A 14,605-nucleotide genomic window follows, 5' to 3' on the forward strand; every position below is an offset into this window, starting at 1 on the left:
GAGGGAGATGGTTAGAATCTGGAATTCGATAATGATCATTTGTAGGACATCTTTTTTTCACTCCAAGTTACCGCTTTGGGGCAATCTGGGATTACCCGGAATTTTTAGTGATGGAGCAGGGAGTGCATGGGCTAAATTAGGTGTAAACACTTTAGGGGACCTCTTTGGCCATGAGGGTTTTTTGGATTTTTCCACACTTAAACTTCTTTACAAACTGACTGAATCTATGCGGTTCAAGTATATGCAAATTCAGGATTTTCTCACACGTAAATTAAAACTGAGTGAGGTTTCTGATTCTGATATTTGGACATGTCTTTACTCCGAAAAGATGAAATCACTAATTAGTGAAAGTTACAAATGCCTTAACCACTACAAGGCTGATGATTGCTTGAAACCTGCTACAAAATGGACCATAAGATTAGGTACTAACATTACAGCTAATAAGATCTCTGCTTCACTTTGTAACATTAACAATGTAGTACAGTCCTCTAGTCTAAGGCTTCAATTATATAAAACAATATGTATTTTATACTATACTCCGCAAAGAATATCAAAATGGTCTCAAAATAGCCCACTAAGTGATCGCTCCAAATGTCCCAAATGTGATCTAGCGGCGGCGGATCTGAATCATATGTTTCTTCTATGCCCGGCTTTGTCTGAGTTCTGGTCCGGAGTGGAAAATATTCTGAACCAAAAACAAGTTATTTTGTCTCCTTTTTCTGTAATGACTGTATTATTAGGAATACAACCGCTAAATAACCCACAAAAAGATTTATTAACTATTTTATTTTCGTGTGCTAGGGCATGGATCTCTCCGAAACCACCGGACATTATGGAATAGTGGTCTTTAGTTAATGAAATTCATACTATGGAGTCCGCACTAGCTAAAATAAGAGGAGTTCGATCAATGATGAAATTGGATAGAATCTGGGGAGCTTTTCTTTCATGTTAAAGCCTATTGAATTATGATTGCTGTAAATGTATTTTTTTTTCTTTTGATCTGGTTAAAACTATATCTTTTGTATGGATTTCTCACTTCCTTATTGTTTATTTCTCAATTATTGTGTATACTTTTAAACTTATTTTCTTCTCTCTTTTTTCTCGTGTTGCTAATAAAAATTTTCAACAAAAAAAAGATGCACTATTGATAGCTCAGTGTTTTCTTGTCTTTACCATGCTGCATCTTGTGCTCTCTTCAGCATTTCTCTTGCTCTGTTCTAAGTCTAAGTATAAAAAATAAGTCCCAGTCCCTAAAAAGGAGTGCTGGTGGAAGGATACAAAGCATCTAGTCAAACGTAAGGTAAGAAGACTGTGCTCCAGTGGAGGGACAAGCACAATCACGTGTACAAATGAAGCACTGGCCTGCTCTGGAAGGAAGTGTGCTCTGGACTGAATTTCTTTCTACACACCTCTTTGGAGTGTGTTGAATATTTTGCACTTGAAAAGCTTTTTCATCTAGTTTCATTATAAAAACTTCCATAGTCCGTGCTTAATTTGTAACATAATGAGCACTGGTGCCCAAAGTACTGTTCAAAATATAGCGGTTGGTGCTATTAAATGTCTCCATGCCGGATCCCAACGCTGTACAGTCCTGAATCTGCTGCATGCCTCATTAATGCACTGTCAGACACTCCCTGGCCCTTTATCTCACTTGTGCTGGTTCCTGCTTTCTCCTTTGTTGACTGTTTTTTCTGCCTTCTCTTCATTCTTCTTTCCCATTTGTGTGTTTTCCCCTCTCTTGCTCTCAGGGAATGTCCGTTAAGGCACAGTAAGTCCGGCTCAAATTAAGCACTGCCCTAGCTGCCAACTGGTTCTATTTGTGTCACCCCCTCAGAAGAAATTATGACTTTTTCTCCAACAGCGCTCTGAATTCTGGGACTTGTAGTTCTGTGTAATGTTATGTAATGTAAAAGGATTTGTAAAGCACAAACTAATCACCCACGAGGGAATCCAGGCACTGAGTAGGTGTGGGTGGTCAGGAGCATCAGTCAAAGAGCCAGGTCTTCAGTTTCTTGCGGAATATTGTGAGCTTGGTGGCTGCTTTGATGTTAGGGAAAGGCGTTCCAGGTCTTTGCTGTGAGGAAGGATAACGGGTGGCCTCATGTCATGCTTCTGCGAATGTAGGGTGCGTGTGCGAGTGGTAGCGAGGTTCATGGGAGGTTCTGGGTTGGTTAGTGAAGCTGGTTTATAGGCTCAGAAAAAACTGTATTTCAAAAAAACAAAATTGACTGAAAGTGTTACACATGGTGTGAGGCCATTCGGCAGCCATGAACTTTACAGTTGGTAGTGTAATCTAAAGGAATTTGGGACCCAGGGCAAGACCTATTTTGGGGCCCCTTGGTCGGAAATACTTTGCATTTTATTACACATTTTCTGTTTATTTAAGCTATCATGATGCCAAACAATACTGAATTATACTCAAACTTTCAGAAAGGAGGGGGGCGCACACAAAAAATGGCTGAAATATGTCTTGCTCTGGGATCCCCAAAAAATCCTTAGGATGACACTGGGTGAGAGACATAGTGACAAGCATTGGCAAAGCCAATAGGTCTCGCCTATGCAAGAGCTATTGTCTTTGCCCACATGTTTTAGCCATGTTGCACACCAGCGTGGCTGCTGTTCAGCCAGGCCAAAAGTTAGTGGGATAAAGAAGAGTGACATGGAATGGAGTGGTGTAAAGTGGAGTAGAGCGGAGTGTAATGTGGAGTGATGTGGAGTGGCATAGAGTGGTGTGAAGTGGGCATCATGCATGGAGTGGCATGGAGTGGAGTGTCATGGGTGGAGCAGAATGTCGTAGAGTGGAAAGGTGTAGAATGGAGTGGAGTTGAGTGACCTAGAGTGTCAGAGTGAAGTAGAGTGTTGTTGAGTGGCATAGAGTGCCATGGAGTGGTGTAGAGCAGAGTGGAATGGCACAGAGGGTATTGCTTAGAGTGTTGTAGAGTAGAGTGGCATAGGGCAGAGTGGAGTGGGATAGATAGTGGAGTTGAGTGGCATAGAGCAGTGTGGAGTGGCGTGGAGAGGATTGGCATAGACTGGAGCAGTGTGTCATGGAAGAGAGTGGAGCAAAGTGGCATGGAGTGGCATAGAGGGAGTTTCATAGAACGTCATAGAGTGGAGTAGTGTTGTAGAGTGGCATTGGGTGGAGTACAGTATCAAAAAGTGGAGTGGAGTTTAGTGGATTAGAGCATCATAGAGTGGAGTGGCCTAGAGTGAAGTGGAGTGAAGTACACTGGGGTGCAGGGACAGATATTGAATGAAAAATATTGAGTTGCACAAATATCGAGTTACAAATATCCTGGGTCAGAAATATCGACATTTCAGTTGTCGAGCAGCGACGGGAGAACTTGCCTACCGTGCCGCCCTTTGATGTGATTCATCACAGTCATAGACAAACCTGTCTTGGTTGTTAATCACCAACTTCAGGACCCTACATGATTCATTACCTTCATGAATCTGACTCACAGTGGATCATACGCTGATGAAGTTACAATTATCCTTTTACCGGGCTGTCCCTGTGTTCCCTTCATCCTGCGGAAGACCTTCCATGACTACTAGCATTCTGCACACTTTTGGGTCGAAACGTCGACGCGCTAGTCACAATCCTGACCCTACTCTCTGTGCTCTACGTCAAATGGAAATTCAACTCCCCAGCAGAACAGAGATTCATGTATCTAGGGATGGATGACATTTGAATGATCTTTTAAACCAGCAATACTACACTGTATATATCTTATTCACAACCAGCACTTGTTTGCACTTTGTCACTCCAGCACCTGCGCTGTTTTTGTTTTTGTTTCTTACTTGTGACAGCCCCTTTGTGTCATTTATACAATGTAAAAAAGATTCTTTTCTTTAATATAATTCTTTGATTTATTTATGATTGGTGTGTCTCTGTGTTGTTTTCTTCCCTATTTTTCACATTAACTGGTAGGACACAAATGTTGGAATACCTGCATCTTTCACTCATGTTTCTTATTTAACAAGAAAAAAATCAATTCTATACCCGACAGAACCAACATTTCTCTGCATCAGAAATATTGACAGCAAGATTCTGGTGGTCAAGAATATCGACTTAAGGTAAGTAATAGCGATTTTAAAAATATCAAAGTGTTTAATATAGTTTGCAAAAATATAGTTGTTAAAATATTGTTTATTAATGTTATATATTTTAGTATATATGTTATATGTCTGTGTTGTATGTTTTTTGTATAAGAACTGTTTGTATTTTTAATATGTGTTACATTTTTTGTAGTTCTTAATTTTTGTTGCTGTAGAATTTTGCGTTTTTAGTTCCGTAGCAGGTTGTGGGTTTATAGGGGAATAGGGTGGGAAGTAATTTAATTATATTACATTTATAGATTTATTTATTTATTAATATTTGTTTAATTGAGATGTTATAGTGTTAAATGTGTAAAAGTAATTTATTATTAATTAATTATTTGTTGTTAATTAATGTAAATGCATTAATTGGTGATTAATTATGGTATTGTGTAATTAATTTTAGCTGTGTGTTGTGGTGCTTATAGGTGTTAAGGGTGGGAAGTAATTTTTTTTAATTGATGAATTAATATTTGGATGGAAGTTAATTTTAATTAATCAATTGCTAATTAATGATGGTAATTGTGTAATTAATTTTAGGTGTGTGTTTTGGTGTTTATATGTGTAAAGGGTGGGAAGTCATTTGTGTTTAATTAATTAATATATAGTTGTTAAATAATGTTAATTATTTGATATATATTTTGGGTAATTGTTTAATTTTTTCTGTTTTTTTTTACATTTAAAGGGGTAAAGAGTGGGCAGTAATTTATTTTTCATTGATAAATTAATAATTGGCTGTTAATCCATTTTAATTAATTAAATGGTAATTAACTATGGTAACTGTGTAGTTATTTTAGGTGTGTGTTGTGGTGTTTATAGGTGTTAAGGGAGGAAAGTAATTTATTTTATTTGAAGAATTAATAATTGGATGGAAATTAATTGTAATTAATGAATTGGTAATTAATAATGGTAATTGTGTAATTAATTTTAGGCGTGTGTTTTGGTGTTTCTAAGTGTGGGAAGTAATTTGTATTTAATTAATTAATATATAGTTGTTAATTGATGTTAATGATTGGATATGTATTTTGGGTAATTGTTTAATATTTTGTCTGCTGTTTTTACTTTTAAAGGGGTAAAGGGTGGGTATTAAATACATTTTAAGTACTTTAATATTAGTTGTTAATAGTAATAGTTTTTAATTTATAAATAGGTTTTCAGTTTGTTTTATTATTTTAGAGTTTAATTTAGTTGTGTGTTGTGGATATCATATTGTATTAATAATATTTTTTACATTGATTATTAATTATGTTAATTTTGGGGGGTAATTTAATTAAAATTGCTGAAATGTTTTGTTATTGATGTGGTGTTATAGGGTAGGAAATACAACAAATACATGTATGCATAAATTCATTTATTTGTTTGTAAATATTTTCTAGGTTAAACGATTTTTTAAATAAATGTATTTATTATTTTATATTATATATTATTTGTAGGTTTTTTATATGTAATTAATATTATAATATTTTTCCTTTTTATATATGTAATATATTAGAATTTTCATTTCTAAATATAATTTTTTTATTTTTATGACTTTTATAATTTTTTTATGTTTTTTTATTTTTGTTTTAACTGTTTGAGTGTGAATAGTAATTTTTGTCACCTTGCTATCCAACACTTTCCCTACTGTTGCACTGACTGAAGTGGGAGTAATAATGTTTTCCCCTCTGCTATCTAACACTTTCCCTACTGTTGCTCTCACTGGGGTGGGAATAGTAATTTTTACCCCTCCACTATCCAACACTTTCCCTACTGTTGCACTGTTTGGATGTGAATAGTAATTTTTACCCTTCGGCTATTCAATACTTTCTCTATTGTTGCACTCTCTAGAGTGGGAATAGTTATTTTTACCTCTCCGCTATCCAATACTTTCCCTACTGTTGCACTGCAGAAGTGTGGCTCACTGGTTAGAGCAGGCAGACCTGGAAGCAGAGGTCAGCCCGGGACCAGGGTTCAATTCCCGGCTCGGCGGGTCTTGAGTCCTAAAATGTCCATGGACTCGACAATTCTCGCTCCGGTGCCTACTCCATTCATGGGTTCACACTCTGCCACTCTGGTCAATAGCTTGCTTAATCTCCACAACGGCCCCTCGCGACAGGATGCCTGGCTTTCACCTTGTGGATACCCTGCCGGGGTTATCTCACAGGGGAATACCAGGACGGGTTCCCTAAGCAAGTGCTTAGAAACCAGTGGTGATTTGCGCTATATAAATTCCTGTACATTTACATTTACATCACTGACTGGAGTGGGAGTAACAATGTTTTCCCCTTTGCTATTCAACACTTTCCCTACTGTTGCTCTCACTGGAGTGGAAATAGCAATTTTTCCCCTCCACTATCCAACACTTTCCCTACTGTTGCACTGCTTAGATAGGAATAGTCATTTTACCCCTCCGCTATCCAACACTCTTCCTATTGTTGCCCTCAGTGGCGTGGGAATAGTTATTTGTACCTCTCTGCTATCCAACACTTTCCCTACTGTTGCACTCACTGGAGTGGGAATAGTAATTTTTACCCCTCCACTATCCAACATTTTCCCTACTGTTGCACTCATTGGTGTGGGAATAGTAATTTTTACCCCTCCGTTATCCAACACTTTCCCTACTGTTGCACTCGCTGGAGTTGAAATAGTAATTTTTACCCCTCTGCTATCCAACACTTTCCCTACAGTTGAATTCACTGTAGTGTGAATAGATAGTTTACCGCTCCGCTATCCAACAGTTGCATTCAGTGCTTGTTGCTTTCATTGGAATGGTAATAGTAATTTTTTCCCCTGTGCTATCCAACACTCTCCCTACTGTTGCACTCACTGGAGTTGGATTAGTAAGTGTAATTATTTTGCTATCCAACACTTTCCCTACTGCTGCATTGATTGTATTTTGGAAATGTAGGATTAAATATTTTCAATAGTTTAATGTTTTAATTTATTATAGACTGTTTTTATATTTTACATTATTGATATATATCTATATTATTTTTATATAATTTTAAAGTTTTAAAACAAATTAAAGATAATAGTTTATCAATTATTTTAAAGTAAATATATATATATATGTTTAAATTATTATGTTTGTGTGTTTATCTTTTTTAAATTAAGTTTCTTTGTTGTATTTTGTCAAAATGTGTATTACATGTAATTTATTGTGTTGAAATTAATATTAATATTTAATATAGTATTGTATTTTATATATATTTAAATCAATATTTTTTACATCTATGTTTTTTACAATTATATTTTTGCTTCAATATTTTTGTACATACCTGTGTAGGTATGGGAGTCGATATTTTTGTACTCTTTATTTTGTTTTTGATATTTTGAACATCAATGTTTTTGTCATTGATATTCTATCAGTGAACTGTACACTGGTGAAGAGTAGATTTGTGTAGAGTGCAGTGGCACAGAAGTAAAGTGGTGGATAGTGCATTGACTTAGAGTGCAATGGCGTAGAATAGAGTGGTGTAGAGTAGAGTGACGTAGAGTAGATTTAGTGGCATAGAGTAGATTGTTTCAGAGTAGAGTTAAGTGGCATAGAGTAGATTGTTTCAGAGTAGAGTGAAGTGGCGTAGAGGGGAGTGGTGCAGGGTAAAGTGGAGCAATGTAGGATAGAGTGCAGTGACATAGAGTAGTGGCATAGAGGGCAGTGGTGTAGAAGGCAATGGTGTAGAGGGCAGTGGCATAGAGCAGAATGATGCAGAGTGGAGGGGCATGGTGTAGAGGGTGCAGAGTGGAGTAGTGTGGCATAGAGTGAAATGGTTTAGAGTAGATTGTTTCAGAGCAGAGTGAAGTGCGTAGAATGGTGTGGTGCAGGGCAGAATGGAGTAGGATAGAGTGCAGTGGCATAGAATAGTGGCATAGGGTGCAGACACATAGGAGCCCATTGGGTAATGGGCCCCTCTCTTGACGTAAAACGGGACCACCTGCCATAAGGGCGGCGGTCCCGTGGGGGTCATTAGGATGCGCCCACCACCCTGGCGGGCACATCCCGCATTTTTAACATTGCGGCGGGCGGTGCTGAAAGCACCACCCGCCACAATGCTAAAAATGCACATTGTGCACTTCAATGCACAACGTGACAGGCACCGTGCGGTGCCTGTCATGTTGTACAGTGAAGTGCAGGGGGAGACCATAGGTACCCCCCCCATGTGCACCCCCCACCCCTCCGGAGTCCCTGGGGGCCCGCAACGGGCCCCCAGAGGACATTCCTGCATGCCTTTCTGTGGCGGTGTTGCCGCCTCAAAAAAGCATGTCTCCGCCTTCACCCTAATATGGATGGTGGTGTCTAAAAGACACCGCCAAGATATGAAACCCTTTTCCGCCCATCAACTCCTTGACCGGGCGGAAAAGCGGCGGATGGTCTTTCCGTCCGCCGCGGTCCCCCCGCCATAGTAATTTGGCAGGGGAAATGGGTGGCGGGTGGGGAAGTATGTCGGGCGGATCGCCACCACCTGCATGGAGGTGGCGATCCACCCGACATCCTAATGGGGCCCATAGAGTTCTGTGACATAGAGTGCAGTGTTGCAGAGTAGAGTGGCATAGAATGGAGTGGTGCAGAGTAAAGCGGCGTGGCCTAGACTGGACTGGTGTACAGTGGTGTGGTGAAGAGTGCAGGGGCATAGAGTAGAGTGGTGCAGAGTAGAATAGAGATGCATAAAGTGAAGTGGCATAGAGTGTTGTACCAGACATCAGCAGTGTTAAAGCCGGCCCTGGTGGTAGGCCGTTGATATTTCAGTGGCACATGTTCACCTATTTCATTGTTGACAACACGCACATACACCAAGGGCCTGATTCCGATCCGGTAAGGAAAGCATTCCCAGTTAGGGCCCGATTACGATGCGTTTAGGAAAGACCTCCTACAGCATTTGCTCCTTCCAAATAGGATCGGGAATGTGTCTTCCCGACCGAGGGAAAGCTTATGATGCGGTTAGGAACATAGGCTTCCTTAGAAGTCATTGGGAGTCCAACCAAATCGTATCTGGAAGCAACCGGATGCATCATACTCGGTCGGTCGGACTCTCCCGATCCGAGCCGGTCGGGAAGCATTTCCAAACTGATTAGATCAGGAAGATTTCAAAACTGCATCAGAATCAGGCCCAAAATAGTACGAAAACTATGTTTTGACATAGGCAGGAAGCTTAAGGCTGTAGTGTAAATAATGTAGTTGGTTTCTGGGCTCCTGTTTGTAGTTTTCTGGAAAACAGTAATCTGTGTTGTCTATGTTTGTTTTAGCACAGTGCTTCTGCACGTGTTGCACATACTGAGGCTGTAGCTCGTTAAGTGTTGTGGTGTCAGCTACATCTTTTTGCTTGCCAAGGCATGTTATTATTAAAAGAGTTTGATATGTGGACTCACTGACTGTAAAATGGGATGCATGTTGTGAGTGTTTGATTGGTTCAGATGTTCCGTACATTACCACCCCCTTTTGTACCGCTTTTGTCCGCCATAAGTGTGGCAGGGTGTGCTCAGACGTGAGTCCCTTGCTCACTTTGCCACTGGATTCAAGCAAGCCGGGCTGAAGACGGCTGGAATGCCAGAAACCGGTCCTCGGAAGCTTGTTTCCGTTCCAGGGAAGGCATGGCTTGGCAGTTCGGGCTGGACTGTTCCCATGAGGCACAGGGTCAGACTGATTTGCATATAGCCATGTCTGAACTGGGGTGGCAGAGTAGGCTAAAGAACGGTGATGGATTAAACCCAGATCTTTTGACTGGGAGTGAGTGTTTGATTGGTTCAGATGCTCCATCCATTACCACCCTTTTGTACTGCTTTTGGCCGCCATAAGTGTGGCAGGGTATGCTCAGACGTGAGTCCCTTGCTCACTTTGCCACTGGATTCAAGCAAGCCGGCTGAAGACGGCTGGAATGCCAGAAACCGGTCCTCGGAAGCTTGTTTCCGGTCCAGGGAAGGCATGGCTTGGCAGTTTGGGCTGGACTGTTCCCATGAGGCACAGGGTCAGACTGATTTGCATATAGCCATGTCTGAACTGGGGTGGCAGAGTTGGCTAAAGAGCGGTGATGGATTAAACCCAGATCTTTTGACTGGGTGTGAGTGTTTGATTGGTTCAGATGCTCCGTCCATTAGCACCCCTTTTTGTACCACTTATGGCCGCCATAAGTGTGGCAGGGTATGCTCAGACGTGTGTCCCTTGCTCACTTTGCCACTGGATTCAAGCAAGCCGGGCTGAAGACGGCTGGAATGCCAGAAACCAGTCCTCTGAAGCTTATTTCCGGTCCAGGGAAGGCATGGCTTGGCAGTTCGGGCTGGACTGTTCCCATGAGGCACAGTGTCAGATTGATTTGCATATAGCCATGTCTGAACTGGGGTGGCAGAGTTAGCTAAAGAACGGTGATGGATTAAACCCAGATCTTTTGACTGGGTGTGAGTGTTTGATTGGTTCAGATGCTCCGTCCATTACCACCCCTTTTTGTACCACTTATGGCCGCCATAAGTGTGGGAGGGTATGCTCAGACGTGTGTCCCTTGCTCACTTTGCCACTGGATTCAAGCAAGCCGGGCTGAAGACGGCTGGAATGCCAGAAACCGGTCCTCGGAAGCTTATTTCCGGTCCAGGGAAGGCATGGCTTGGCAGTTCGGGCTGGACTGTTCCCATGAGGCACAGGGTCAGACTGATTTGCATATAGCCATGTCTTAACTGGGGTGGTAGAGTGGGCTAAAGAACGGTGATGGATTAAACCCAGATCTTTTGACTGGGTGTGAGTGTTTGATTGGTTCAGATGCTCCGTCCATTACCACCCCCTTTTGTACCGCGGTTAGGAACATAGGCTTCCTTAGAAGTCATTGGGAGTCCGACCAAATCGTATCTGGAAGCAACCGGATGCATCATACTCGGTCGGTCGGACTCTCCCGATCCGAGCCGGTCGGGAAGCATTTCCAAACTGATTAGATCGGGAAGATTTCCTAACCGCATCAGAATCAGGCCCCAAATAGTACAAAAACTATGTTTTGACATAGGCAGGATGCTTAAGGCTGTAGTGTAAATAATGTAGTTGGTTTCTGGGCTCCTGTTTGTAGTTTTCTGGAAAACAGTAATCTGTGTTGTCTATGCTTGTTTTAGCACAGTGCTTCTGCACGTGCTGCACATACTGAGGCTGTAGCTCGTTAAGTGTTGTGGTGTCAGCTACATCTTTTTGCTTGCCAAGGCGTGTTATTATTAAAAGAGTTTGATATGTGGACTCACTGACTGTAAAATGTGTTGCCACAGAATGTGTGTGAACCTCCTCCCTGCGGGCCTGATTTAAGGGATATATTGCGGCCTTGTAACCTGGAGCACATGAGGAGCGTGAGCGGGCTCCATGGCGAGAGTAATCTGCGTTCCTCTTGCTTTCCTTTAACCCCTTGCATGCTTGTGACGGAACCGTTCCGTCACAAGCCTCGGGTGAGCTGTGCTTGTGACGGAACGGTTCCGTCACGGGCCGCTCGCCGCGCCTGCACGGCGCGAATTCCGCGCCTGCGCTGACGAATTAATGGGCGGGCGGGTTCGTGACGGAACCGTTCCGTCACACGCGAGCCGTGACGGAGCGGTTCCGTTACAAGCACGGTACCGCCGCGCGGCTGCCCCACCCCCTTAGCGCTGCGGCGGAATAGTCGCCGCAGCGAAGGGGTTAAATGCTCTCACCGTGAAGTCACAGAAAGTAAAGTAAACACATAGCTCCCTTGGAACAAGGAGCCTGACATTTTTCATTTCTGTTTAAATTCACAGCATATGTGACAAGCTAGGAACATTATTTAAGGGCCTGTTTACAGAAATTTTGATTGCTGAAGGATACAGTAAATAAGGTTTGGGCAAGGGAAGGGATGAACTCAAGCTGGACAGCTGAAAGCAAATAAAGCCAGTAAATGGAAAGCAAGGAAATGTGAGTCACAAACCACAAAGCCAATGGTCAGCAATGGGCGGAATGCCTTGCCAGTGATGTCTGCAATAATGTCCCCAAGATGTCTATGGGCTTTGACCTACCAAGGAGAGGATTGATATAAAGCAACAGACAGAGATGCGATAAGGAGACAGAAAGATAACTTTGGAGGGGCGGGGTTGTGAGGTAGAGCCCATGGACCATTGTGCACTTCTTTGTCCAAGTCCTAAAACTTTCCAGTGGCATTAACCTTAAAACAGCTCGCAGAGTCGGGATGCTCTAGTTTGCTTCAGTTACTCAAACAGCTGAAAGCGCTTTAATGACTGGCCAGGAGCAGTGGGCGCTACATAAATACAATTTACAATGACTCAGCCTGTGGTTTCGCTCATACTTTCTAATCCCTCACAAGCCCTCTTCGGCAGCCCCTCGCGAGGGTGTCCGGCCAGTCCTGTCACAGAGCTCCCGTGACGCACGCCCCAAAGGGTTAACACTTTCCCTTGTCTGGGAGGGCCTGCCCCTCGCAGCCGAGCCGCCGGGTATGAATAGCTCTGCCCTGCTGTCTCCCGGCCTCTCTCAGCTCTGCTCTCTCACACTCGGGCATCCCTGTCCTCCCCTCCTCCGCCTCAGGGGCTCTCTCTCGCCGAGTGTCTACAAGGACCAGACCCGCCGCTGCTGCCCTGAGGATGGCGAGCTACCTGCGCAGCCCGGCCGCCGGCCAGGAGTCCCAGCAGATGTGGGGCCTCAACAAGCGCCTGGAAGCCTACCTCTGCCGCGTCAAGGCGCTGGAGGAGGAGAACGAGCTCCTCAGAAGCGAGATCGAGAGCCTGAAGGGGTCTCGGGCCGAGAGGTCGTGGAGGAGCCAGTTCGAGGACGAGGTTAGCGCCTTGAGGGACGAGCTGGACGCTAGCTTCCGAGATAAGTATGAGGTGGAGCTGGAGCGGGACAGCCTGGCCGATGAGGTGGAGCTGGTGAAGAGGAGATGCCAGAGGGAGAGGGAGGCGCAGGAAGACGCCAAGAAGGAGCTGGCCGAGAACAAGAAGGCGCTAGAGGAGGAACGCAGGGCCCAGATATGGCTGAAGGAGAAGGCCGCCCAGCTGGAGGGCGAACTCGAGGCGCTAGTCGAGGCGCACGAGGCGGATAGGGCGGAACTCGAGCTGGAGATGGCCAGCCTGTCCCAGAGCATGGACAGCTTCAGGGTGGCCCCGGTGGCCCTGGCGCCCCTGGAGCTGGAGGACTACTCCCAGCGGCTCTCCGAGGTCTGGAAGGGGGCCGTGGAGAGCTACAAGAGCCGGGCCTCCGACCTGGAGGCCACCCTGGCCGAGTCCAAGGACAGGCTCTGGAAGGCGACCGAGGAGACCCGCCAGAGCCAGGCGCAGCTGCAGGGGCTGGAGAAGGAGCTGGCCGGCCTGAAGACGCGCAAGGAGCTATTGGAGCAGCGCCTCGCCAGGCAGTGGCAGGACCAGCAGGGGGACCTCGAGCAGTGCCAGGTGGGTGCGGGCACTTTCAGCTCCTCGCCGGCGGGGGGTGGAGGGGTGAGCCCCCGGATACACCACCGGCGGGCAGATGTGCCGAACTGGGCTCTCATCCTGCATGCGCCGCTAACCACAATGTGTGATCCTGGGCACATTATGAGCTGTTCGAAAAAGGCTAACGACCAATGTTATGGACAGGATATATATATATATATATATATATATATATATATATATATATATATATATATATATATATATATATATATATATATATATATATATATATATATATATATATATATATATATATATATATATATAGAGAGAGAGCGAGAGAGCGAGAGAGAGAGAGAGAGAGAGAGAGAGAGAGAGAGAGAATGTGGTTTTCTAGTTGGTTTTCTCGTTGCCTTCAGGCAGAGTAGCTGATGATGAACATCTGAGTAATGAAACCTTGGTGAAATCATACTTCTATACCCCCCTTTCGGATAAAGTGCTTCAATAAAGTGCTGCTGATAGCTTATAGCGGGGCGCTACATATGTTATCAGGTAGGGAGCCGAGTATCAGGAACTTCTGTGACTGGCTCAAGATCACACATTTGGGTCCGGTAGGACTTGGAATTTGGATCTGTCAGCTCTCGTTCCGTGGCATCTCTCCTCAAGAGTCGCATAGCGACCCCGCCCATGTGAAATCACCTCTTCCGCTCTTCTTTAATGCCTGATCTCTTTCCTAGCGGTGTTTTTGCTCCATACTCCCCTCTTCTCGCCAATACATCCGCCTCCTGCGCGAGGATCAAGGCTCCAGGAGTGAGATCCCAGCGTCGCCCCATTGTGCGGGTGTTTCTTGGACAGCGGTACCCGCCGCGTGCATCGCCCTTGAGATAGAGGCTGCCTGCAGGCGGATTCAGGGTGTGGCTTCTGTGCTCTACTGCCGAGGTGCCTAGCCGAGAGCACTGCGTTAGAAAGATCTGCACAGCTGTTGCCGCGTGTCCACGTTTAAAGGGCATTCGACACACAGCTCCATGTTTTCAGACCCGAACACGCTCTTCGCAAATTATTGTTTTTTAAAAGTTATATATATATATATATATATACAAGGTCGATTATATGCGTTAAAAAAGGCACGAACAATTCTATTCAATAGCAAACATTTTTTACATATTCTAAAGCAATG

General features: G+C 43.9%; 1 protein-coding gene across 1 annotated transcript in view; it reads left to right on the forward strand.

Moving 5' to 3' along the window:
* Positions 1-12,530: 12,530 nt before the first annotated feature.
* The window catches only part of NES (nestin), a 69,913-nt gene continuing 67,838 nt past the window's right edge, over positions 12,531-14,605 (forward strand). The window contains exon 1 of the mRNA XM_086947319.1: positions 12,531-13,446. Coding sequence (XP_086803445.1) covers positions 12,643-13,446 — 804 coding nt within the window. The 5' untranslated portion in view covers positions 12,531-12,642. The remainder of the gene's footprint in view (positions 13,447-14,605) is intronic.

Source organism: Lissotriton vulgaris, chromosome 12 (genome assembly GCF_964263255.1).
Source record: "Lissotriton vulgaris chromosome 12, aLisVul1.2, whole genome shotgun sequence".
Classification (NCBI taxonomy): domain Eukaryota; kingdom Metazoa; phylum Chordata; class Amphibia; order Caudata; family Salamandridae; genus Lissotriton; species Lissotriton vulgaris.